The 25,669-nt window shown below is 35.4% G+C and overlaps 1 protein-coding gene across 4 annotated transcripts in view; it reads right to left on the bottom strand.

The window, feature by feature from the left end:
- Sema1a (semaphorin 1a) overlaps positions 1-25,669 on the bottom strand; it is a 240,709-nt gene that overhangs the window by 80,714 nt on the left and 134,326 nt on the right. For all 4 annotated transcript variants that reach the window (XM_069037258.1, XM_069037254.1, XM_069037257.1 and 1 more), the window contains exon 3: positions 12,343-12,442. In XM_069037258.1, coding sequence (XP_068893359.1) covers positions 12,343-12,442 — 100 coding nt within the window. The remainder of the gene's footprint in view (positions 1-12,342; positions 12,443-25,669) is intronic.

Here is a 25,669-nt window from a genome sequence, read left to right as displayed (position 1 = left end):
CCAGGAGCAACAATTATTATTAAAAAAAATTTAAACCCATTTAGAGAAGTATCTACGTATCAGTCAAGAAACTATTGAGAAATTTATTGATTCTATGTATTCGACATGTGCAGAAATTATCAACGCAATAGTATCGCGCGTTCAAATGAAATCCTGGACTGAGTAGGCATTGGAAAGATTAAACCGTTTAGAACAGTGTAAAGTTTGAACTTCCCGCCGTTTGGCACGAATAAGATTTGTTTATGTTTAATCGGGACATGTTTATTTTCAGCAAAGGGTGACCTTAGATATTTGCTTCAAGAATAGGAATCGTTAAGTTATTCTATTTCTAATCTATATGTAACATTGCAAAGAAAGAAAAAAAGAAAGATTTTTTAGCTCTAAGTTTTAGGTTAGCTGTCAACATGCTCCAATTAATCACGCTTTATAAATTTTAATCAAATTTTAAATTTGACGGTTTACAAGGCCTTCCCAGCCCAGGATTTCATTTGAACGCACCATATTAATTAAATTTAATTTCTGAATACGTAGGTATGTTACTTCTGATGTCCACCAAATAGATGCGTTAAGTGCTTCAAATACAGTTCACTAGTGCATAAAATGCTATAGAAATATGCCTGTGCCTTCTCCATGTGGAGCATACATTAAAGAAACAAAATAAGACTGAAATTGAAAAGGCCCAAGGAACTGAGAAAACTGTTTCCTAAATTGGGCATATCACACCACAATGGTATTGCATCTGCCCATACTACAGGTGCAATTGCTCGTGCCACCTCGCCATAACCTTCACATAAAACATTGTTTATTTGGACAGCGTCACTTTCTTTACAATTTCGACAATGACAATTACAAAAACCACAAAGTTACTCTGTATACGAATTAATATTCTCCACGGAGAGACCAATACAAACGCCCTATTTGTTTCATTGTACCGAGAACAATCTCCCCATTATAATTAGAGCTATATTTTCATTACTCGACTTGTTCTTCCTATTCATGCAGGTTCGGAAACATTTTGTAGAAGAAATCGAATTACGTCTAGCTTTCGCCTAATTCGAGCGAATGTGCGACGGTCTAATCGAAAACATCGATTTCATGTTGCACAGCAGTTTTGCGGCTTTTTTTTTTAATAGTGTATTCATCGAGCGAAGTCGGTAATAAAAGAAATATGATGGCAGTAACCCTGATGACGTAATTCTATTGGAGGAAATTATGTGCAAGGTAAGCCGTTCTCGCAACCATGCATTTTATCTAGTGAAAAGTCGTTCCTATCCTTTATACGAAGTTTATCGAGTCGTTAAAATCTCAACAGTATATTTTATTTGAAAACCCCTAAACCGATTTCAAACACGTTATCGTTCTAAATCATTTTCGTGCGGCATAAAACCTAAAATGTAATTTTTTGCCGAGCGCTCCCTGCACCACATGGCGTTGCTCGATGATATTTTTGCGCACTAGTTTTTGCGGATATTTCTGAGTTTGAGGCGGACTGATATATTGCCCCTAAGCACGGCCATACCGCGACACTGAGATAGATTCATGTGATACGATATACGACCACTGGGCCTTACAAAAACCGGCGCCGATGAAATTTATGTGACGTCTTCGAATATCAGAGAGCCTTCTTTTCCGAAAAATGAAAATTAGTTTTGTTTCACACATAAATATACAGCAAACGACGTTATTACTCCGGCGGGTCGGAGCGCCTCCTTAATTCGCAAATTTATTTTATTGCCCCCACTGATATACGGAGACGCGACCTGCACTAACGAGTGCGCCGCCAAGAATTTCCTCAACTTCCAGGCACGTCTTCGCAAAAAAGGCCGCAACTTCCCCGGCCGTTCTGGTCAGAAGGATTTATTTCAATCCGGCGTGGAATAATTAATAAAGCGGTAATTAAAATTTTCTGCGCTCGCCTCGGAAAAAAGCTCTGGCTCGCGACTAAAAAGCGAAAAACGTCCCATAACAAATTGCACGTGCTGAAGAAGAGGTGTCGGTGCAACGTACAACAATAAAACACCTATAACTGCTGCGCTGCGAAGAGAACTAATTTGTTAAGTATTTTAGCGTCCTGGTATGACTCCGCCTATGCTTGACAGAAGTGAATTTACGTGAATAAGAATTAAGTCTAATTAACATCTCAAGTCCGCATCTTCGCAGTTATTAAATTTATCTCAATTATTTCGCGCTCGAGCAGAAAAGCGGACCAACACTAATTGCCCTTAGGTGGAATTTATAGGATAAAATGCGTTGAGGCAGCTACGAATTGACATTTATCCATGTGTTACATTGCAGTTGTTTGTCACGTCACGTTTTTCGCTAATACCACAATAACATGAAAATACGTAATTATTACAGACAACTGAATGTTATTATGGTTATTATTATCGTTGACGTAGGTAAGTGCAATGAATTTGTAATAGAATTCTAAAAATATGTTGTACGTGATTTAAAAAGATTAAAGTAACCTTTGCTGCTTTGTGGTTTAAATAGAGCTGCACGTGAAATTATAACTTTTGATGAAATTACCAAGTTTCCTGAACAACTAAAAGCAATTATACAGTCGAGTCTCCCGACTTAATTCCGAATATAGATACGCATCGTTATGTGATGCAATAGCAAATAATGAGTAGCAATTCTCCAAAGTGTTATTTCGAAGATGACCACAAAGTAATTTCAAGTAATGGCACTCTGATGATAAAATCTTTCACAATTTGGCATAAAAACAAAAGCAAAAACAACCACCTGCTTGGTCTGAACGTTACCAACTTCAAACAAATCTAGTCTACCGACTGCGGGGTATACGTATACAGGGTTATTTACGAGAGGACTACTTATAATCTGTTTCAAAATTAAAAATCCACCACCTGTTGAATTATGTTGGCAGAAAAAAAGAAATCCCTAGAATAAATTTCATTTTTTTGGATTGGCCCAACCTCCCGCCAAAATTTGACTGACAACTGTTGAGTTTACTTACGTAATACAAAATAATTATTATGTACAAAAGGTGGTAGCTACCATACCTTTTGAGTGAAATAATAAAATGAGAATAAAAAAACACGATGAACTACGACCAACACGACTGTCAACAGTTTTCTTTCATAACGCCATTTTTTTTCTGACATTTGCAGACACACTAAAAAACAAAAGTTGGCGACGTTGTCGGTTGTATTTTAGAGGTAGAATGCAGTGTTGGTGGATTTTTGATTTTGAAACAGATTATATGATTTTTTTTGCCGCAACCCATTATACATATTACTACAATTTCTTTATTTCAAATTTTCAGAATCAATAAAATAAATGTAAGCAATTTTATTTCTAACTTTACACTCCCCCTGTATAAATGTATGTAATATCTATTCACTTTGATTGTGACCACAACGAAAAACATAGTAGGCGCTGTTTAGCTGTGTGCTGCATACGTTTTACACCAAATATTTGTGTGGTGTGAACATGATGTGAAAATATCAGAATTGTCAAAACTTGACCATGGTAGTAAAGCAATGATTTTAATGTATTTATCAATATTAATAACGGAAATCAATATTTGAAGCAGGAGAAACTAAAAACATTGTCTGATTCTGTGATCACGTCTGTTGAAAACTAAAGGTGTTCAGGACTTTCAATTATCATTGATTAATACAAATAATTTCAGATAAAAACTAATCAGACAGAAAGAAAGACACTTACTAGCCAAAATGTACAACAAAAAAGCACAAATATAGTTAATTTTATTGGTGATGTTCGTTTTTGTGAGTTGTTTTTCCGTTGGCTTCAATAAATGTCTCGAAACAAGTCTATATTAACCGTTTGGTCCCAACTTTGAGAAGACGACGTGGCATTTTCTTTTTGAATTCTAAAATTTTGTACCAAAACTCAATTTTATAGATATGCGCACAGTGTACGTCGAAAAACGTTTGCGCAAGTCGTTCTCCGTTCTGTCTTCTGTGAGCGTGACGTTTCTGTCAAAATGGCGCCTCCGAGAGTTGCCAACTGCGACTGGATTTAGTGTTATCTAAAATTCCCTATCAACAACCTAGCAACTGAAAAGTTACTAGGGAGTGGTCACAATCAAAATGAATAGATTATAGACAAAATTTTAATTTAAAAAACGTTTAGTTTTGTTCATTTAATTTCACATTAATGTTTCTAACATCGAAGTTGGCTGTGATCTATTTATCTAAATATAAATTCGCTACCTTTTCTGAATTTCTAAATTTGACATTTGACAGCTCACATTTGTCACTTTAGAGTTTTCATTGTTGATCATTTTTCAAAACGTAAATTAGGATGATGTGAGTTACTTAAGACAGCAAAAAAATTGTTTTAAATAAGTCTACCTTCTGCAGGACAAACTAATGTCCTAGATAAGTAGTAACTCTACTTATCTATTTATATTTTTTTTTAAACAATATGGGTACACTATGTATTGCAGGTGAAAATTTACTGGGCACATTACGATGTTAGAAACATTTATAATAATTCACACTATATAAATGGAAACATCCATTTAGAACAATTAGACTTGAGTGAATGAACAAAATTAGCAGTGAAATTTTAATTCAGACAATGAGAAAACTAATTTAATTCGTGAACTTCGTAATTCGAACAAATTGTGATTCGAAAAGCTCGACGACGCCATTAAAAAACAGGGCATGTGAGCAGGGACTGGAGAACTAATAACGTTTCGATTACAGAAAACTTTTGCCGCATCAAGTATTTAAAGGTTTTTTTGCGAAGCTACCCAACGTCGTGTTGTCCTGAAACTTTACAAATGAAGAGTACGTGTCAAATTTAGATACAAATTTATTTTCGAAACTATTCCATTCTAGAAAACATTCTTCTTTCTATCAATCAACGTAGCAATGTATTCTTAGCCTGTCGTTATTAATTCAAAACATTTTGAAAATATTAAGATGTAAAACTTCAAATGTAGCAATATTTGAAAGCTGTTCTATTCAGCATGATGAAAATATATCTTTGAAAGTGCACAAACTTTAAAAATAATCCACCTAACTTGTGTTTCTACAAAGTGATTTTTTTGTAATTTCATGAACTTCTGCATTACTCCAATATCGAACAAACTCCTAGTCTGAAGTTCATTGTACGATGCATTTCTCACATATTTGAAACACTTTTCTTGGTATAAATATCGATCTCCAAACAAGTAGATGCAAACGAATGCCAAAATTAATTTGAATGTAAATAACTTTCACGCTCAAAAAAATATCTACGTTGCAAAAAAGAATGGGTGTTGCATGTTGTATGCGACACGTGTAATAGGTGGAAAATTCAGTCGAATTTTTGCACGCAGTAACGTTTTCAAAAGAAAATTAGATTTTTCACAGATACATGATTCCATTATTCTACCATTAACTTCAGTACAGCAATATTAGGTACATATGATGTCATGATAAGAACCACTAAAACGCTAACAACTACTCAAAATCTAAAATACCTATCCTAAAATTTCTTAATCATTTAGGCCTTGGAAATGACATCTCCTTTGTCCTTTCCGTGAAAATATTACTAGAATGAACTGACGTATTTAATTTATCTAATTTTCATCCCTAAGCTAACAACGATGTCTTTATTTAACTTCCTGAGATTAAGTACGCAACGGTAAATACTTCAGAATCTACCATACTTCACATAATTTGGAACACTGTAAATATTTAAATAATCGGTGAAAAGTAGCAGCTCCTTAATATACAGTGTGTCGCACTTGAGATCAAGGCAGTCTGATCTGTAGGAATACAAATTTGCACTTGTAGGAGATGCATTTTTGAGATATTCAACTCAAATGTAATTTTAATTTGTAAGCGCATTCAACTGCGACCTCGCAAATAGGACCAATTCTTCATATTGTTTAAAATTTGTGTTTGATAAGTTCTTTCGTTTTACTGGCACTTTATTAAAAACTGAACACTAAAAATTCAACTTACATATTTAAAAATCAAAATGCGAATTTTGCATTGTGCAAGGTGATTCACGAGTAATGAGCCCGATGGAATTGAAAATGCAACCCACAATATATTTGGAACGTAAAGCTGGATATGGACGTGCTAAATATCCAGCTTACTTTCCTCGTGAATCATCTTGTATATAGTGTTAAAGTTACTATTTATTCGACAAAAATTGAAACAGACACAAATTGATTCTGAAAATATGAATTACTGAAACTACAGGAAATCAAAATACGAATTTTGCGATGAAACTCGGTACGTGGAATCAAAAGTTGATTCTAAAGTTTCTTATTTGTGATATCACGGTTGGCTGGGTTTACAACAGTTTAGTTAGGTACCAGAAAAGATGCACCTCATGAAGTTCTATGAGTGTAAAAAAAATCAAATCTCTGCTCCTATAGATAATGCAAATATCAGGCCGTGCGACACACTGTATACGGTGATAAAAAAATTACCACAGCATTCTCTGTTCTACATATTATGCCTCAATAAAACTTCACAATATATTTTCGAATATAAATCAACCTCACGCTTTAATAAAGTAATAACAGTGATAATAGTGAAAAACGAACCGATCAATAGCGACAATAGTGTGCATCCGATGTTAATACAGAATATGTTAATTTATTTCGGCAGTAAATGAATTTACGTGATTTTCACATAAAATAGAACATAAGCCACCCCTTAAACGAATATTCAAATTGCCAACACCAGCGTTAAAATTGATCAAAAATAGGAAATTTATAAACTGATGGTCGACTGCCTCAATTGTAAACGATTGAACAATTACAACCACCAGTATTTACCTGTCAAAATAGCTAAATTCGTCGGACTATTGAATAGACGCTTTTGTGTATTTTGTATTAAAAGTTATGCCACATGATTCACTTCCAAACACGATTTTAACAGTAGATTGCTCGTGACAGAGTTAGAATGATTGGGAAGGACACGACGAAAAAGTTGCCACTTGCCGCACCCATCGTCATCATTTCCGGTTGTTGACCAAACGGGCCGTTACAAGGCATTTTGTAACTTGGGTTCATATCAAAATATATAGTTAATTAATATCCTTCGACATCCACTCTCGGACGAATCCTTTATAAGATTGACTTCAAAAGTCCCTTAAAAAAGGAGCGAGGAAGTGAAAAAGTGTACCTGCTCATGGTGATTCGTGATTGAAGTGATTAGTTGATATATTTGGCTTCTTGATTGTAAGTTCTAATTTCTTCAAGAGCTAATATTCTTTTATAGTTAAATAAATTCAATATAGTCCGAGTATCGCATAAATTAATTGAAATAGTTATTTTTGTATTAAGTGCGCAAAGTGATTGTTTTTTGTTGGGGCATGAGAATGAGTTTTTGGTCGAGACCGTCAGGTCGAGACTTCAAACTCATTCGAATGCGCCAACAAAACAATCATCTTGCGCACGAAATACAAACACTATTTTTTCTACAACAGCATTTTAAAATTTTTGAATTTTTAAATTTTTGTAAAATTTTCCTTGGATGCTAAAATATTCGTCAAAAAGTTTCCTTGGGTGCTAAAATATAACTATTTTAGCATCCAAGGAAACTTTTTGACAAATATTTTTTCACTATCAAAAATGACATACTTTGCGACTTGATAACGATGCATAAATGTCACGTTTTTTTGACAGTTGTAGAAAAAATAATTTAATCTTATCGCCTTATTGCCACTGCCGCAGTTATCATAACACGAAAATATCGATTAGTTCTACTCACTTTACCAAAAACTTCAGAAAACTGTAAATTTAACTTGTTAGAAGATGTGAAAAGTCTTGTCCTCTTCCCCTAACCATGTGTATTCTTATTTTTCAGCAACATCCGCTTGATATAATCTGTTCATTTTCAATTTTGACCTTATGTATTCTTCTCAAGCTTTCTTATCATCCAACCTTTCTTTCTGCCATTTGTTAAATATTCAAATGTTTACATTAACTTTCATAGCTTATATATTATCACGTCTTACACCTTTGCCCCTGTTTTTGTACTCCTTGATCTCAGCTCATTAAATATTTTCTTTTATTTCTAATTATAAGTTTTGTTTGCATTTATCTGTTCTCTACGAAATCATTTCTCCTCTATTTGTCTAAAAAATGTATTCGCTTAATACTTTCACCTGTTTCTCGTTTGAAAACCTGTTGTACGATATTTACAATTACCAGGGGCACATTATCAGACACATTTACAAATACTTGACAGTATTTTAAAACAGAAGTACATGAAGAACAAGGAAGTTAAATCGACGTCACAAGCCAGTAACTAAAAGAAAAAGCCATCACATGCGATCAATCAATAGAAAATAAAATGCGGGCAGTAACTTGAGATATTTCTTTCCCGTCTTCGGCTTCGAGAAAGGTAAGGTAGGGTGTGTTGGAAAAGGACTGCGACGTAAATCAAACAAGGCAAAACCAACATTTGCAGAAGCTTTAACTAATTGCAATCGTTTGTAGTAGGAGAGGGTCAGAGGAGAGTATACACAGGGCCTAAACTTATGTAGAAACCCAGAGCCACATACGCGTATGGATATTAATGCTCAGGTGGATTATAAGGCGTTATGGGATCTCAGAGTGCCCGACTAAATCTTCATTCCTTTACTTAATGTTCGTTGATAACAAGATACCTCCTTGCTTTATGCCTAAATACGCCTCACACGCTCAAGACCACCATAAACTGTAAGTGCGCGAATGTGTTTTTGGTGATTTTGATAATTTACACATATCCTGCTTTGTTACATTTATCCCCAAGGGTCGCCCACATCTTCACTATACGACTTACCACGGCTACAACTTCTCTCGAAAAACACATCTCAGAGAGGCACACCCCGATTTATTACCATATAATGTGCACCGCAACTGCCTTTCTAAATAAGCGTCTTCACTAGCTGAAATTTACAAATACCTAACAGATTTCATCTTGGCGCAGCATCTAAAAGCTAGATTTGCAAAAGGTCGCCGAAAAGTGGGTATTATTTCAAGTCCGCTTCTGCACAAATAGCATCTGGGGCCGTCTTGACCTAATGAATAAAACGAAACACCCCTCAGCTACTCAAAGCAAAATTACATCAACCCCGGCAAACATGATGGTACTATTGTTACTGCTTGCTGAGCATCACAAAGGCTTAAAAGGAGGCCCGAATGTGTCGCATAATGACACGATTTATCTCCGATCAAACAATGTTTTCCTGTACACTCGTAGGCACTCGACAGTGCGAGTCGTGTTGGTTTTCTTGGACTGGGAAGAGGTGGGAGGAACCCCAGCTGGGTGGGCATCAAGGTGCGCCGCAAATTCAATTCCATATTTCAACACGAAAACAAGACAAGATCGTAATCTGTTCCGAAATCGAGTAAATAATAAATTTAATAAAAACAGGCCGAACGGAGGCCCGAATCGCAACGGGTAAAACGCCCTCATCAAATTCACATTAAGCATAAATGACAAATGGATTTCGGGAAAATAAAAAGTCAGGATTAAAAGTAAGTTAACAAACATCACAGATTAAAGTCACCACGACATCAGGTCCTAAAAAATTGCAGAAATTACGTAACGTTAAAGTAAAATAAAAGCACAGTCCTTGATAATTAATTAAAGACGAAAGCTAGAAAGTTCAGTCAAACAACAAGAAATTATTAATAGGAGTTTTGCCTGAAACATAAAGATGAATCCTTCTAAAGTCGTCTCTAATAAAATAATCAAAAAGAAAGTTCACAAGAAGATATCTGAAATAGCAGCAGCTATAAATAAAATGATATTTTCCCAAGCCAGCTAAATATTTTATGATTTTCACACTATATCACTTTTAGTTGAATTTTCAACATTATTAAAATGAGAAATAAACCGGGAAGTTTTTCAATGAAATCTTATCAAATAAACACAAGATTTAAAATACGCCATGTACTTTATAAATTACCTGAATCTAGTCGTAAATTATCTTTAAAACCATTTTACAACGTAATTTTCTTATTTAATTAAGATAACAAATGGCACTGTAAAATTACTAAACCCTGTGTGATTTGATGTATGGCATCATATACAGGGCGTATCTGAAATACTTGTGTTAATTTTAACTAGTGGAAGAACTCACCAATTTATGAAACTTTTCTCTATAACATTTTGCAAAATTCGCAAAAGTTTTCTAAGATTTGTGCCCCCCAATTATTACCAAACGCATCATTTTGTGTGATTAACTAGTCGCTGTTTTTTTTAAATTTTAATTATTATTTAATTTTTTCTATAACGATGTAATATTTTTAACAAGGCTCCGTCTCTATAACAACAGAAAATTACATTTTGATGGCTATTTTATTCCAAAGTTAAATAAATTTGTGACGATTTTTCGTAAAAAATTTAAATAGAAAAACGTTTCATTTAACAAGCTCTGCTACGTGTTAAAATTAACACACGTGTTTTAGATACACCTTGTATAAATAAATTCATGTTGGCAATGCAAATTGTGTAAAGTGTAATTATTACTAATAGATCCATTCATGATAATATCAACAACGAATTAGTTATACGGCAATTAAGTTCTCTGATTTTAAAATATGTATTTACTATACTATTTTTTAATAATAATTAACAACAAAAAAATTAATAATTACACAAAGCAAAAATAAACGAATGATGATAATAGACATAATCATGATGGTTACTGCCATCCATAGTAATGTCTAGAGGTCTCTCAATTGAAATTTTGCTTTGAATAACATGTGAGAATATTTTGTTTAGGAATTTTTACTTCTCAAATGAAATCTAGGTAAAATGCATTCACTTTGTTTTGGCATAATGGGAGGCCATGGAAATTTTGCATTTGATTTGGCAGTAAAGCTGTCTGTTGAATTAGGTTATGTTTGAGGTTATAAGTAGCGTCTAGTGCATTGTTGTCAGTTTTACTAATTTGCAATAGAAGAATACTCAGACATCGCGGGAAATTCAGCAACATGTTATGTTCATTTTGATAGGTCCACATGTCGGGCACTTAGTGACGGAAATCAAACAGTGTGTCCAACGTTAAAAAAATAAATCAGGGCCTACCATTATGCCAAAACAACGTGAACTGTGTTTACACGTCTACTACAGGGTTATTATAAATGATTGTAGTCGAAGCAGGCCATGCCCATGTTATGAAATTTTTGCTCTTTCATGTGAACTGTCAATTTTTGTCGTTATCACTGTCATTTTTTCGGTGAAAAGTGCGGTAATTTTTTTTAAATTAACGATTGAATCTAAAAATATTAAGTTGTTTTGCAACCAATTCTAAAAATATTAAATTTTGCAACCAATTTAACCTTTGTGTGTGAACGGTGTGTATTCACTTATTCACATCGTTTTGATGTTTTTTATATGGAGCGGCAACCATAAATTTTACATTCAGTTTTTACGCCTACTTGGACTACAATCATTTATATAACCCTGTATATCTTATAACAGAAAGTAAATTTTCGTTAACATTTTAAAATCAACAAGTTTTTTAAAACCTGCAGTCTCCATTCTGATTTCTATTATTTTTGATTTGGTCAATCTTTAATAAATACGATTTTTAAGTGAAAACATTTTCAAAATTGCCATTTGATTTGTAGAAGAAAAATCTGTTTAACATTAAAGTGGTTAATGTAAAACTGCTTAAGTGTAAGATAAAATAGCGACGCAAATAACATTTATGTTAGGAAAAGTGTTTTTGTTATTTTGTTCTCCTACCTGGTCCAAGGAAGTCAAAAGTTTTTTAATACATTTGCGATAAAGGAAAAAAATATGTGTTTTTTTATAAGGGTGTTATTTTTTACACCAATGATGAAGGGATATATTTCAAAGTTAGCTAGAGAATGAAAATAGCGGCATAGGCGCCGCAACATTTAAGTTTCTCTTCTGACGTTACAAACAATTTATGGCGGCGTTGGTTGGAAATTTGCTCACAAATCTTGTAGATCTCCATGTAACATTATTTGAATATTTCTAGGATAAAAGGGGTCGGAAGTTACTAACAAGGCAATTCATTCGATCGTGAACTCCACCAGTTTCAAGGGTAGCGTTGTGAAATCGATAAATGCAAGTATTTATGAAACCCCAGTTCGAGATCTCATTCGACGGAATAGTTCGAGGTGTTCTTCCTTGATTGAAAAATGAAAAATGAATGTATCGAAACTCTGCTGAAACTAATAAACTAGATGCCACCCCGGCGCGGCATGGTCGCAAGTTGGTCGAGAAAAAAGACAAGACAGACAGCAGTAAAAGGTTTCCGATAAATTCCAGTCGTGTGGTCAAAGTCATTAAGAACAAACATCAAAGTGGCACGAGACCATCAAGGAACAATATCCGGCGGGCGGGTGCCCCAGCACCGCGCCATGTTTCCACTTACCTTCCTCCCACAAGCAGAGAGTCTCCATCTCGCAGCATCAACCGGAAGTAGTCGGTGCGAGTATCGTTCCCCATGAAGTGGTGCACGTCGTCTTCCGCTCCTGTGGACAACAAAACATTCATGAGTTTCTCACTGGCGTAATCCTCAGCGAATTGGAGCAGAAATTCAGCAAAAACTAACACACCTTCGCCATATATAAACGGGCGGAACCGACGACGCGTCAAAAAGCTAATTGAAACAAAAACGGTTTATAATTCCGGAACGATAGTTTACCCAACACACTACCATTATAAATTTAACTCAGTCCAACAAACATCCAACTTGATGTATTCAACCTTTTAATATTGTCATCCGCATTCGCACTAATTAAACACAAAAGTTAAATGAATGCTGTAGTAACGTCCTTTCTCACCCCCTCGGCATATAACGTAATTAAAACACAAATATTTCAGTAAACCGCAACCTGACAAAACAGTCCCGCCACTTCAGAGCGCTCCGTTTCAAAAAGCCCATGCTAATGTCATACACCGGAACCAATATCTCATGCTTCTTCTTCAGCCGCCGCCTGATTCAGCACATCCCTCCAAACTTTCTTTCACCGTCATTCCATTTTCTTGCGGATTAAGTAAACTTATATTGTAAAAACCTACCAAGTTAGCAAGATTCAGCTTTTTCACTTCGACCAACTCAATAGTTTCCGGGATGAACGCCGGAGGGCAGGTGATTAATGACCGTGAGGTGGTGGTGCGCAAGACTAAAAAATACAACTGAAACAATTCGTGCTGCCGGACACCTGCCACGATCCGATTTTCATTCCAAAAACTAAAAAAATTTCGGGGATATCTTTTTTCCCACAAAAAACAAACGGAAATTTAGGGGAAACTATTTAAAAAACCGGCGCTTTCGAACCACGTTGCTTACTTTGAATTCGTCTTTTTACGGCCAGTTTAAGACCGAAAAACAAGTTGGTAACCGCTCTGGCACGCTAAAATGATGTAAGTTGTCAGACAATTTCGTTATGAAACTAGCACGAAGCTTACTTTACAAAAAATGTTATCCGAGTACTTCGTCTTCTGACTGGAGTATTAAAATTCGTATTGGATATTATGATCGTGAGCGAACTTCGCATCTTTCCTCTTTTACGACAAGATCCTCTAAATTACGTTTTTTTATGAAACCTAGCATTCATGTTGTTTTCATATATTTTCTCCAGTATTCCTCTTACAAAGTCTGTGTTCATTATCCGAATCAATTAGTTTTCACAGCAGTGCGAAGCTCAGATATGATAAACATAAAACATCTTTCGCTTCAATTCCTAGATGGTAATAAAACAACAAAGTTCTTCATGACATGAAGTAAGGAATCCAAACGAACGAAGAAAGTTAACGTTTGGTTTCCTTCTTATATCTCAAAACCGTGAGAAATTAATTATCTCCAAGACAGTATTTTTTGGAAACATGGCACCCTTGATTGTTTTTAAAGATATTTTGAGCATCAGCAGCATTCTGTAACCACTTAAAATAATGAAGGATCAACTATTTTATTAACGTTCAATCATGTAGTCTCATATGAACCATAAAGTTTCTGGCAACCAGTGAAGTACAAACTTCTTTGGATTCTTTCTCGTTAAATGTATAAAAGACGATACACTCCAAAATTTCAACGAATAAGATTAAATTGTTAGAATCAACAGCAAAATGGGATTACACCCAAAAAGGATCCTCCTAAAAATTAGGTACGATAAGACCGACATTCTTCGATTTGAAATGTTGAAAAAAAACACGATCAAAAACCACGAACCTCAACCTGAAAGTTTAGTCTCATCCAGCATTCTTTCCAGACATTGTTTCAAGAAACTACCTGTTCCGTGTTTTACAAAAATTCCTAAGTAAAATGCAGTACGTGATAACTCTTTAGCAGTCCCTTTGCTAAAATGTTTTCGGAATTTCTGCATTACATGACCTACAGCTTGATAAAAACAGCTTGGCACATGAAATGCGCAGAAAAGGAAACGAGAGAGTGTCTGTAAGACAAGGATATGGCTACGGTTGTAGGTACGGTACACTCAATGAAGCAAATCTGCTAAACAATCCGGACAGCATTGTCCACTTGAAGCGTTTTATTCTGTTTATAATTTTTCGCCCGTTTATACATGACACAACAAACAAGTGAGCTCCGCTAGTAGGAGGGATTTCGGTCCACTGCGCATCCCTCAGCCATGTGCCAAGCTGTTTTTGTCGAGCTGTGGGTCAATTTCATTCTCAAAAGGAAAAATTGTAAGAATCATGGGTAATTGTTCACTTTAACTACTTCTGGAATTTTCGCGTTTTTTCTGGCTAGACAGCCTCAGGACGTCCTCCTACATCGTTTCCCACCAGTCAAACCTGGTGCAAATGAAAATTTTCCTTACCCTTTAGTTATACTAAGACTTGGCGCGACCTTGACGCGACCTTGAAACACAACAAGAGAGAAAAAAAGGGCATTTGCACAAGGTTTGAATGGTGGGACACGATCTAGGAGGACGCCCTAAGGCTGTCTATCCAGAAAAAACGCGAAAATTCCAGAAGTAGTTAAAGTGAACAATTACCGAATCATGCACTCAACATGTATTCATGTTAAAATACAAAATCAAGATAAAAATCACTAAAAATCAGTACACCCAAAGTTCAGACGTAATTATATCTCAGAAGGGCCAGCAAATATAGAACAAATGATAATCATTATTGTTGCTAAATGTGACAAAATTGATTTGTTCAGTACACGACTTTTGATGCAGCATTTCGATGACAAGAATTGTTTCCTGGTGGAATTGGGTCTGCTACATCGAGAACTATGTTTTCAACTTCTCATTGTGCCCCAGTGTTTCACTGACGCAATAATAAATTTCGGCTGAAGCTGCCAATGAAACATTTGTGTACAGTTCAATGATGCCTGTGCAATGACCGGTTAGATTACATGCGATGTCACTAAATAATGCGGAATTGATTTATCTGTGAAGCGCTTTGCGACAGGCGCTCTCTATAATGGATGTCATCTGATACTATTGATGTTATACTCAAAACATGCAAATGAAATTTAACACTCTCGACAAATTACCAAGAGAAATAAAATATGACTGATGCACATGATATATAAATTGCCTCTGAACTTTAATGTTTTGTTTAAACATACAAGCTAGGTAATTTTTAACGTGCTCCAGAGCAACCAACAATGTAACGATATTATTTCATGATTTAACAAATGAATTAGTTGAAAACATAACAAAAGCTTTGTTAATATCATTTTGTAACAATGAAGAATAATCTGCGCGAAGTAAAACCGACTAAATAAATATTTTAACAAATCATAATTATGCCGAATGAAAAATAACTACCCTAAACAAATAAATGAATGAATTTAATAAATCAATTTTAAAAAACATAAACAGAAACTGAAAACTTTACACTCGTACGCTAAGTAATTGTTGTTGTAAATGACAACCAATATTTTCCAATTTACAACAAAAACATGCAAAAACCATAAAATGAAAAAATCGGGGTAGCTATAACAGAAAATGTTTTGCAGAATTATTGACTCAAATATCGTTTTCATGAAAAATTTTCATTCATTTGCATACTTATTACCCTTAGCGAAAAATATATTGTAATTAGATAGATAGAAGAGAAAATTCTAAAAACCGTTAAAATGTTTTTTCGGCGTCCGTCCAGAAAATACTGATTTTCCATTGGTCTAAAGCGTCTTAAAAATGGCATTTGCGTACTTTGGCAAGAAAATCCAAGTAGGAATTTTTAATGAAAGATTTTAGGTTGGCGGCACTGAGTGTCAATGTCATGTGGAATTTTTGTACAATTTTTAATTGTGAAATAATGATGTTGGGGAAATTTGTATCCTTTGTCCCAAGCTGTACATTTGTGTATAGCAAAAGTGGAATCAGTAGAGGCCGAGGGGGTTATCACACTTACGGGCGGGCAGCCACCAGGCGACGGGTTAGGAATAACAGAGAGGGCGACGACGGTTTTGAATATTTGAGGAATTGATTGACTTTTGCGGTGTCACAGTCGCTTCTTGGATCTTTTATATTACCAATCCCAATTCCCTCTCCGGTAATATTGTAACAAAAATTATTATCTTTTGCTTTAAATAAATTGTCGGCCGAACTTTTTTTTTGTACTTCACGGCCAGAAACTGTTTTGCAAGTGCTCGGCTAACGCCTCTGCCCACAAACCGTGCTCGCACTTGACAGTTTCTAGCCTTGTGCTACAAATAATTATTCTGTATGGCGCAAGCAACTCAAAAATTCGAAATTCCAATTTTATTTATATTTGCTTGGATGGAAAGCTTAGAAACTAATTTTATGAAATAGAAATGCTCTCAGATGTCGGTGTCGATTTAAATCATCCGATAGGCAAGCAATGGTGCATATCTGATGGAAAGTAGGTGAAGAAAAGCTCCAACATGGGGTACATAAATATTATAAAGCTCGCGGAATATAAAACACGTGCGATTGCTATGCCAAGAGCGTGCTTCGTGATAGAAGAAGCATATTGAGAAATTTCAAATATCCGATTGCCATCCAGGATTGTAAAAAGTTGGATGGAGAATTGCGGCTGATACGACCGCTTCAATGCGACGGCAATAGCAATAAGATGACTTGTCGGACAAGAACTGAGATTGCTTCTTGAATATGTGCCGTAATATCTCAGTACATCCAAACGAAATATTAAAAACGAACCCGGATTTATAGACTGTTCGACCGTCCTTATCCGAAAATCGGTCACAAATCGTCGACGATGCCATCGACGCAGTCTAGCGTACTTACACATCCCCAGATTCCTGCATTGTTAATAAGTTCATCGGCTGGAATTCACATTTCACACAAAATTTATCCGCACTTGGCTCTCCTACGACGCATTTACAAACAAAATGGTGCAATTCTTTACACACGTATCATTGCCAACTAAAACGGGGAATTTATTTTATTATGTTCTCTTAAAGCAAAAAGTGCAGAGACGGTTTAGAGAAATTTATGATGGGCGATTACATCGTTATGTGATGCCTCCATAAACGACAAAGTCATCAGGGTAGGAGGGAAGATAAATTTTATTCTGTTGATGATGATGGGTACACGTCCCGCCACACACAATCGATTCTGCTCCATTAATTACAAGCATATATGCAGCCACGATTTAATAACATCGCCAAATGAGACACCGCATGTCAAGGAGTTAACGGCGCAAAAAGGCAACCGTGGACAAGTTTAGTAGAATGGAGAGCGCAAAGTGGCAACCTGAAATGAAATTGCCCGAGTGATTAATCGTCGCAATAGCTCTGAGGACATGTATATCCTGGAAAGCTGCTTCAATCATTGTGACAAATAACAGTCGGGCCGCGACAACTACACTTTCTCCTGAAGGCAAAGGAACGCGTCCTCTCTATACAAGGCTCCCAGATTTGATTACCGAATCCCCAAAACCCTGACGCTTTACCATAACAAATTGCGCCCGGAGCAATCGTTTCAGGAAAAACAATCCTAGGGTCCATATGTGACAAACAAACCTTCTCACAACCAGGAAACAGGACACCATTTTAATTTACTTAAATTAATAAACCTTCCCCGAAGGCTGAAAAACGAATACGAAATACAAATTGAAATAATCTAATAGTTTCGTGTCTGTCCCTAGAATGCTGCAAAAATTATCAATTTTGTTATACTCTCAACTTAGCACGTCAGATGAGAAAGTTGGTATCCCAGACAATATTGCTATGTACTTAATACGATTTACTACATTTTACCAAAAATATTAGACTAAATCCGACTTAAACGTCAACGGCCACCACCGGTTTTGTCCTTTAAAATGTTACTTTCACCTGATTACATAATTCATTATCATTAGATTTATTTCGTCCGGATTAAACATACTATGATGTCTCTCTTTTTACTTCGCATAGAGAGATAACTAATCAATAATTCAAATATAAATTGCCCGATTTGAAGACGTGAAAACGTTGCACTTACATGCATTTTAAATTTTTCATTTTGTGGCTCCACCTGCCAAACATAGTTCTTCTTGCTGTTGGATAAAACACAATTCCATTTGATAATGCAAGCGTCTGCTATCATACTGTCTGTCTTAAAGCTAAAGCGCGAGATAACCTGCGTGTTTTCCTTTGACAGAATTTAAATTAGTTTCCAATGACTTGTACAAAAATGACTTCAGTGCATGAAACGTCTGTAATTGGTAAGAGGAATATTGAAAAAGAATATTCTCCTACACGAATGCAATTCCATGCAAAGCTTTATTCTTAGATTAACACCAGATAATTAGCGATAAATAAATCCGGGTTTGATGCCATGTGGCCTTTTATTTTAAATATAATATCATTTATTCACAATATTGTGTTTTGTACAAAATAGTACGCAATAATCCTCTTTGTTCAATATTAAATAACTGATGATGGTTAATTTTAAAATTAAAATTTTGTAAAATTCAATTTTCATACAAATTGTTTCAACTCAAAAACGCAATCTAAATAGAAACATTTAAAAAGGTATCAAATCATTTTATTTTATTTAATCAAAAGCTGATATACGCAGGGTTGGAAATGACACAGTAGAAATTAATTTTTCATTTACACTCACGGCAACTCTCAACATATAACGCAATTTAAAACAGTAGCAATTAAAACTAAATTAGATTATCAACTTTTGATCAAAGCACGATGTACCTGCATAAAGGTAATTTTGTTGCTTATGGGCAAAAATGGCCAAAGGAAATTGGTCTCACAGCGAAGTGCCTTATTTTATAAAGCCCTTTATAGTGCATTTGAAATTAAAAAAAAATACTCAGCAGTCCGAAACAAATAAAGGAATATCAAAAAGAACCTGTATACGCATCAAGACACCATCGTAATTTAATTAACGACGCGTTCTGTTAATTTTAATTTGAATTCTGAAAAAGAAGCTTCAAAGGAAATAAGAACAAGTTTTACAACAAACGGATTTTATTTTGTGCATCGAGAGTACGCTTGTCCGATTAATTTAATACATTTAGGTGAGATTCCTCTGAATTTGTTCCCTCACGAATAACGTAAACAGCATTAAATTTCTTGTTAGTGTTTATGTATCCCATAATACTAAGTTGATGTAGGCATCATATAAAGTAATAAAATAATAATAAAAACAGAGGCTCTCTTAGAACGGAACGAAGTGTTTCCATGACTACCGCTAATGGTTTTCGCGTGTCGCTCTATTATGCCTTCCATCGCGGCAAAATCGTGAACGTTTCCCTAAATTTAACTCGTCGGCTCTATTGTTTGCATTTCTATTCGTAAAAATGCAACTAATATTACGTTCATCGTGTCGAGGAAGTCTGTTTTGTGTCAAATTTAAACAAAGAAGGCATTCTGTAAATCCTCGTTACAAAACTCTGTTTAAAGTTTCACTTGACTGTCGTATTTAAAAATCGCGTTTCTAATTTAACACAGCTATTTTTAGAAAAAGAAATCAATAAACCTCTCCTAAATAGGGAACAATTTGCATAACAACAGCACAAAACCTAATATCTTAATTCATACATGTTGCACGTTTTATCAGCTTAATTTTCCGAAACGAAATGGAATTATACACCAGTTACGCTAAATTCATAACCAAAATGTACATTTGCCCAATCACGTCAGCCATTAAATTAGCAAATTATCTTTTTCAGCTTACAACATAACGGTAACACACGTAATTAATAACCCAACAGAACTCTGATTAAGTACTTTTTGTTAATTTATACGTGACGTCATATTCACCGATAAACATCAAGTGCTTGTGAAGTGGTCTAGGTAATTATACGATAAGACCTACGTGTTACACCACAACTCCGCGCCCTCCTGTGCCTCAGATTCCAAACAACGCTGTAAATTTTACAGATTATCACGATCACAGCATTCTATTTGCTTATCATAACTTGGAAAAAATTAAAAGTTTACAGAGTAATGGAAAAAATGTGCGTAAAAAGTCAAATTGCAACGAAGCGGTGAACATTTTGTGCATATTAGATTTTTGGTGGAGGCGCCGGGCGACTCTACACGTTTCTGTAATAAATGACACAATTTTAATAGCTATTTATGCACCAAGGGCGTTACAACGATGATTAGGCCCGGAGAACGATGAATCCACCTCGAGGGCTTTAGCCCGAGAGATGGATATCGTTCGATGGGCGTAATCATTCGGTGACGCCGTGGTGCATACAAGATTTTATTTTTCACTATACGTGTTCCTAAAAAAAAAATTGGCATCTTTGCAATTATGAATTGATGAGGGCGTTATGAATTCATTACGCCCGCTTATTCTTATTACGCCCTGTTATTATTCCCCCGTTGTTATGGACATACGTATTTCGTATCCTAGGAGTTATCATGCAATTATACTAAAGTGAAAAATAAAAACACTTTACTGAAATATCGGATGTTCATTAAAATTTATCCTCAAAGTAGGCGTTGAAGGGTCGAGTGTGAACGCACCACGGTTACAGATCACGGATCAGCCGATTAAATCTAACCTCATTTTTTGCGTTGTTTGTGTTTTTACTCTGCAGACTGACGAGTGGTGCGTTCACAATCGACTCTTCAACCCCAACTTTGAGGAGAAATTTAAATGAACACCCAATATATTCACAAAGTTTCTAAAAAACAAAGAAATAAAGAATCTTTGGATCAAGATGAAATTTGTCGGTGCGATAAAATACATTTTGCAAAGTTGGTGCATTAAACGAAACATTTACAATAAAGTTTTTATTAGTACAGTAAATAAATGTTTTATGTTCGAGATAGTTTCTTTTCATTTTGTTGACAACTAAACTTCCGCTGCTAAGCCGCTTGACTTGAAGAACCTTATCTATCTCCAGAAACTTGAAAATACTTGAAAACTATTTTAGTGCAATCCCAAAAGCCGAATTATACATGCCGTACTCCCTAACGTGAATTCATTAAATAGTTTACGAATTTGTTAGAGAGCTTTCAGCATTTATAAAGAGTAAAACATAGATCAGAATCCGTGTCTGAATACTTAGTATTTTGATTTCGTTTTGGTCGAATGCAGTGGAAGTGAAGCGTTCATGCATGGCTCTAATAGCCCACCAACTAAAAGTATTTTAATCTAGCTTTTTTCCCTTTCACTTCCGTTGCTTCACTTTCATCGCATCAATCTTTCGCGAGTTGTTGGCAGGCAATCAATCTATTGTAACACCCAAGCAATACTATATAATCCGATTTCAATGTGTTTTTTCCGGGCCGACTTAGCAGCTTTTTCGAGTTGAGACGCGCCTCTCCCTCTCCCAGGATCGATAAAAAACTAAAGTAATAATTACTATGCAAGCCGGAAAATTGAAACCAGAAACACGACGCTGGCTGGTATTTAATAAACTGATTTATGCGTTCATACATAATACTTTCAGCCTCCAATTTATCCAGTCCAGATAACACAGAAATTGAATGTTTTTGTGGGATCTTACAAATAAAACCGAAATCTGACAAATGTATCGATATATTCAAAACTCGCACAAAACCGAGGATTATGAAAGCCGCTATTGCTCCACCAAAATCGACATAAGCAATACAACGTGATTTAATAAATGAACGTGTATTTGAAAAGTGATTCGCACAACTTCCGCCTACACATGTGGATCCTCCTTGGTGTATCTGGTAAATAAATACGAGTATGTCATAGACTAAATATACATAATTTTGTGCATCCGTAACATATATGTACGAGTACTTGTAAAGGGTGTCAGGTGTTAGAAATTCAGATCAGTTCTTTTCATTGTGGAGACTTAAATAAAAAAAAAAAAGATTTCCACCGACATGTATTGATTAATTAAAAACCAACCAAAATCATCTCAGTTAAAAGGACAAAACTTCTAAACATTTCCGGGGTTCACTCAACTAGTTGGACTAATTTAGTGAGGTTGTAATTTGAGAAGTGGTGCAGCATTAGTTTGTGGTTGGTGCTAACAAACGGGATACCAGAAACATTTCATACTTATTGTCTCTAAATTAACCTGTAATATAGGAATTACGTCAATTTCCCAAAAATCAGTTGATAACTAACTTCTTGTTTGTGGTATCGGATGTTCATTTCAAATTTATCCTCAAAGTGGACGTTGAAGAGTCGATTGTGACGCACCACGGATTACAGATCACGGATCAGCTGTTTGAATCTAACCTCACTTTTTGCGTTGTTTGTGTTTTTACTGACTTTTAGACTGACCGTGGTGCGTTCACAATCAACTCGTCAACGCCAACTTTGAGGATACATTTAACACCCGATATTAATTCTTACGAAGTTACCTTCAATATAATTATATTATTAATTAATTTTGCTTCAGACATGCTTTTCTCCCTATTTATATTGAGACGGAAGTTTTCCAATACATGACCACCTTTGATATCCCGGTAGAAATTAGTCAAATATAACTAAATCAATATTCAAACACCATTAAGAGAATAATGCAATTAGCTGATTTGTTGTTAACACAGTTATATTCTTGGCGTCGTTAACATTTATTTATATTCATTAAATTGGCTAATTTTCGAACCATTCGTGTTATCTTATGTTCTTTGATTAGGAGAAACTACACCTACACCTATGTCAGAATTAAACTCACCTGACATCTACGTAAATATCAAAATGACAATGTTGAACTGGTGCGAAAGAATGTCCCAATGTATTATTTTCCTTCAAGATGACGAATACGTTTCTTGAGTTTACAACCATCAATTACCATTCAATCGATTCCATTTGTGGGATTTAGAGACCATAAGCTCTTGCTTTATTTTTGTACAAAATGTCACAGACTGTGTTTCTCTATTGTATGTTTTATAGATTTTAGGCAAGTTTTGTCACTTATAATTTTAATGTGTAAAAAAAGAGTGCAGCACGTTAATAATGAGAGATTAGTATGCTGCGATTAAAAATTAATTATTCAATTTTCGTCATGAGCCATGATTAATTTCGTCAATCGATTAAATTAAACCTAATGACGTTTTAGTAATTGATTTGTACTCAATTAATAAAAAATGGATCGATTAATTGCCAATAATGTTAAATATTGAATTGAACTGAATGACTTCCATATATCGGTGATATAATAATCTACAAAACTATACAATCATTCCACATACAATAGCACCCAAAAACCGTTTAAATTAACCGGCATGCTATTTTTTACTTCAAATTCTATAAGGAAATGGACGCGGAGAAAAATCGTTTTAACGATAAGGTCTTCTTATTGTTCTATTCTTTCTATGTTTTCTGCATGGCGCTGGCGAGGCGACTCAACGTGTGTCAGTCTGCATGTTTGTGTAATTTTTTTCTGTTCATTTTGTTTTGTCTTTACAAAATGTTTATCTCAGTAAGGACTCCAGGCTTGACGTTGATGTCAGTTGGATCAATGGTTTTGGAAGTACAGCTTGTCCTAGAACTGCCTCCCCATAGAAAACAGGCATGCATGTACCGACAGCAAAAGTCTCCAAGAAGTTATACACCAGAAATAAAAAAATTAATCTGCCTTCGAGGTGCTGTTACCTGTCGTCATCAGTTCATCACATTGCGAGGCAGCAACATTGCGCCGCAAAATTCTTGGTGCAGGTTTCCGAAATGCGGGTAAGCAAATTTTTGACTGGATGTACACCGGCGCAATAAATCTGAAATGCGTCGGAAAGTTGAGCGAAGTTGGAGCCCTATGCAGTCATCCTCTTGAATAATTGGTCGTGGTTTGGCGCGTGATAAATGCGCGGGTTAACGGATCATTATTAAACCTGTCTGAACGACGGCTAATGCCTCGAAAGCTCGTCTGTCCGATTTCGTTGTTTCAGTGGCTACCGCCCCTTCATCTTTTCCTGATTTGCCACAGATGTGTGGACGGTCTCGGCACTCAATAAAAACTGCTCGTTTCTCATCAACAAAAATTAAACGCATGCAGAAAATAAATTGACCATAATCCGCCTGTCACGAGTGCGTTATTAATTTCACTAATAACAGCGGAGACCGATTATCCTCGACAAAACTGGGATGTGCTGGAAAACTTTCCGGTTTTTGTTGGTGCCTGTTGGCTCCATTATTGCCTTCGGTGCCACACTATACCTACTACATTAGCCATAATGAATAGACAGCCATTCGGTCGAAGTACAGTGGTTTCAAATTTAAACTCTCCTGACATTCCTCGCTAATGTTACTGCAATACCATTGACATACAAAACCTATATTTATTGTTTTGGGTGAAGTGCACCAACATACTGGCATCTCGTTGTGCTCAAAATGTAATACTGTCATTCGCTCGCAAACAGCTTTGATGTATACGGTGCACTCTGACACGCTCGACTAAAATGCGATGAAGAATTGAAAATTCCAACAAAAAATTGCTTTTTGCACTCTTGCACTCTGCGTATCATGGCATGAAAAAGCAGTTCGTATTGTTCTCCTCTTGTATGCCTTCGATGACCCAAAAATTAAAATTAAAACCTGTCAGTCAACGCTCGGCGATTTTTAAAGTTTGTCAGCATTTTATCAGATAATTTATTGACGTTCACACTCATCGGTTTCTTGCTCGTTTGTCTATGTTTTTAATTCTAGCATGTAACACTTGTTAAAATAAACAGCTTCCTCAAGTATTACCAGATAAGGCTTCAGTTAGAAATATTAATAACGGACTTCAGATTTTACATTGTAACTCTGTTTTACTAACCTTCTTTCACACTTGTCGAACTTGTTGTATCAAAACATACCTCCAGCAAATAGAGCATTTGAGGTGAAGATAAAATCGTTCGTCCTCACTGATTCATATCTCGATAAAAACATTACATACATATTTGAAAACCTGATATTTTGAACAGAAATAATGATGATAAGTTCCTGATAATCTCCGCAGGAAAGACTTCACTATTGTGAACAACACCAACCGATTTAAAAAAATACAACAAAATTTTAATTAGGAAAGGTGAAATAGAAAAACTTCCTGAAAGTGTCAGATGTGCGCGATAATTTTAGGAGGGCCACCACAAGTATTATAAAAATAATGGTAAAATAGGGGTAGCTTTTTTGTTGAATTTCTTTAAAAATGGGGTCATTATAGCTTCTCATTCACAATCCAATCCGAATCTTAGAGGGAGATTTTATTTTTTTCAATGGGAATTTAAACGAATTAAAAAAAAACAGCAGAAAAACTAGCTCTTCTACCCAAACATGTGGTTCATAAATTATTATGTTCGAAAAGGTCCTTGACTCGGGGGTGATTTTTCACACAGACGAGACAGTGAGGCTCGGCAGCTGGAACAGAACGAA

This window comes from Tenebrio molitor, chromosome 2 (assembly GCF_963966145.1).
Source record: "Tenebrio molitor chromosome 2, icTenMoli1.1, whole genome shotgun sequence".
NCBI lineage: Eukaryota > Metazoa > Arthropoda > Insecta > Coleoptera > Tenebrionidae > Tenebrio > Tenebrio molitor.
Note: the sequence above shows the minus strand (reverse complement) of the source record. Positions and strands in the feature narration are given on the sequence as shown.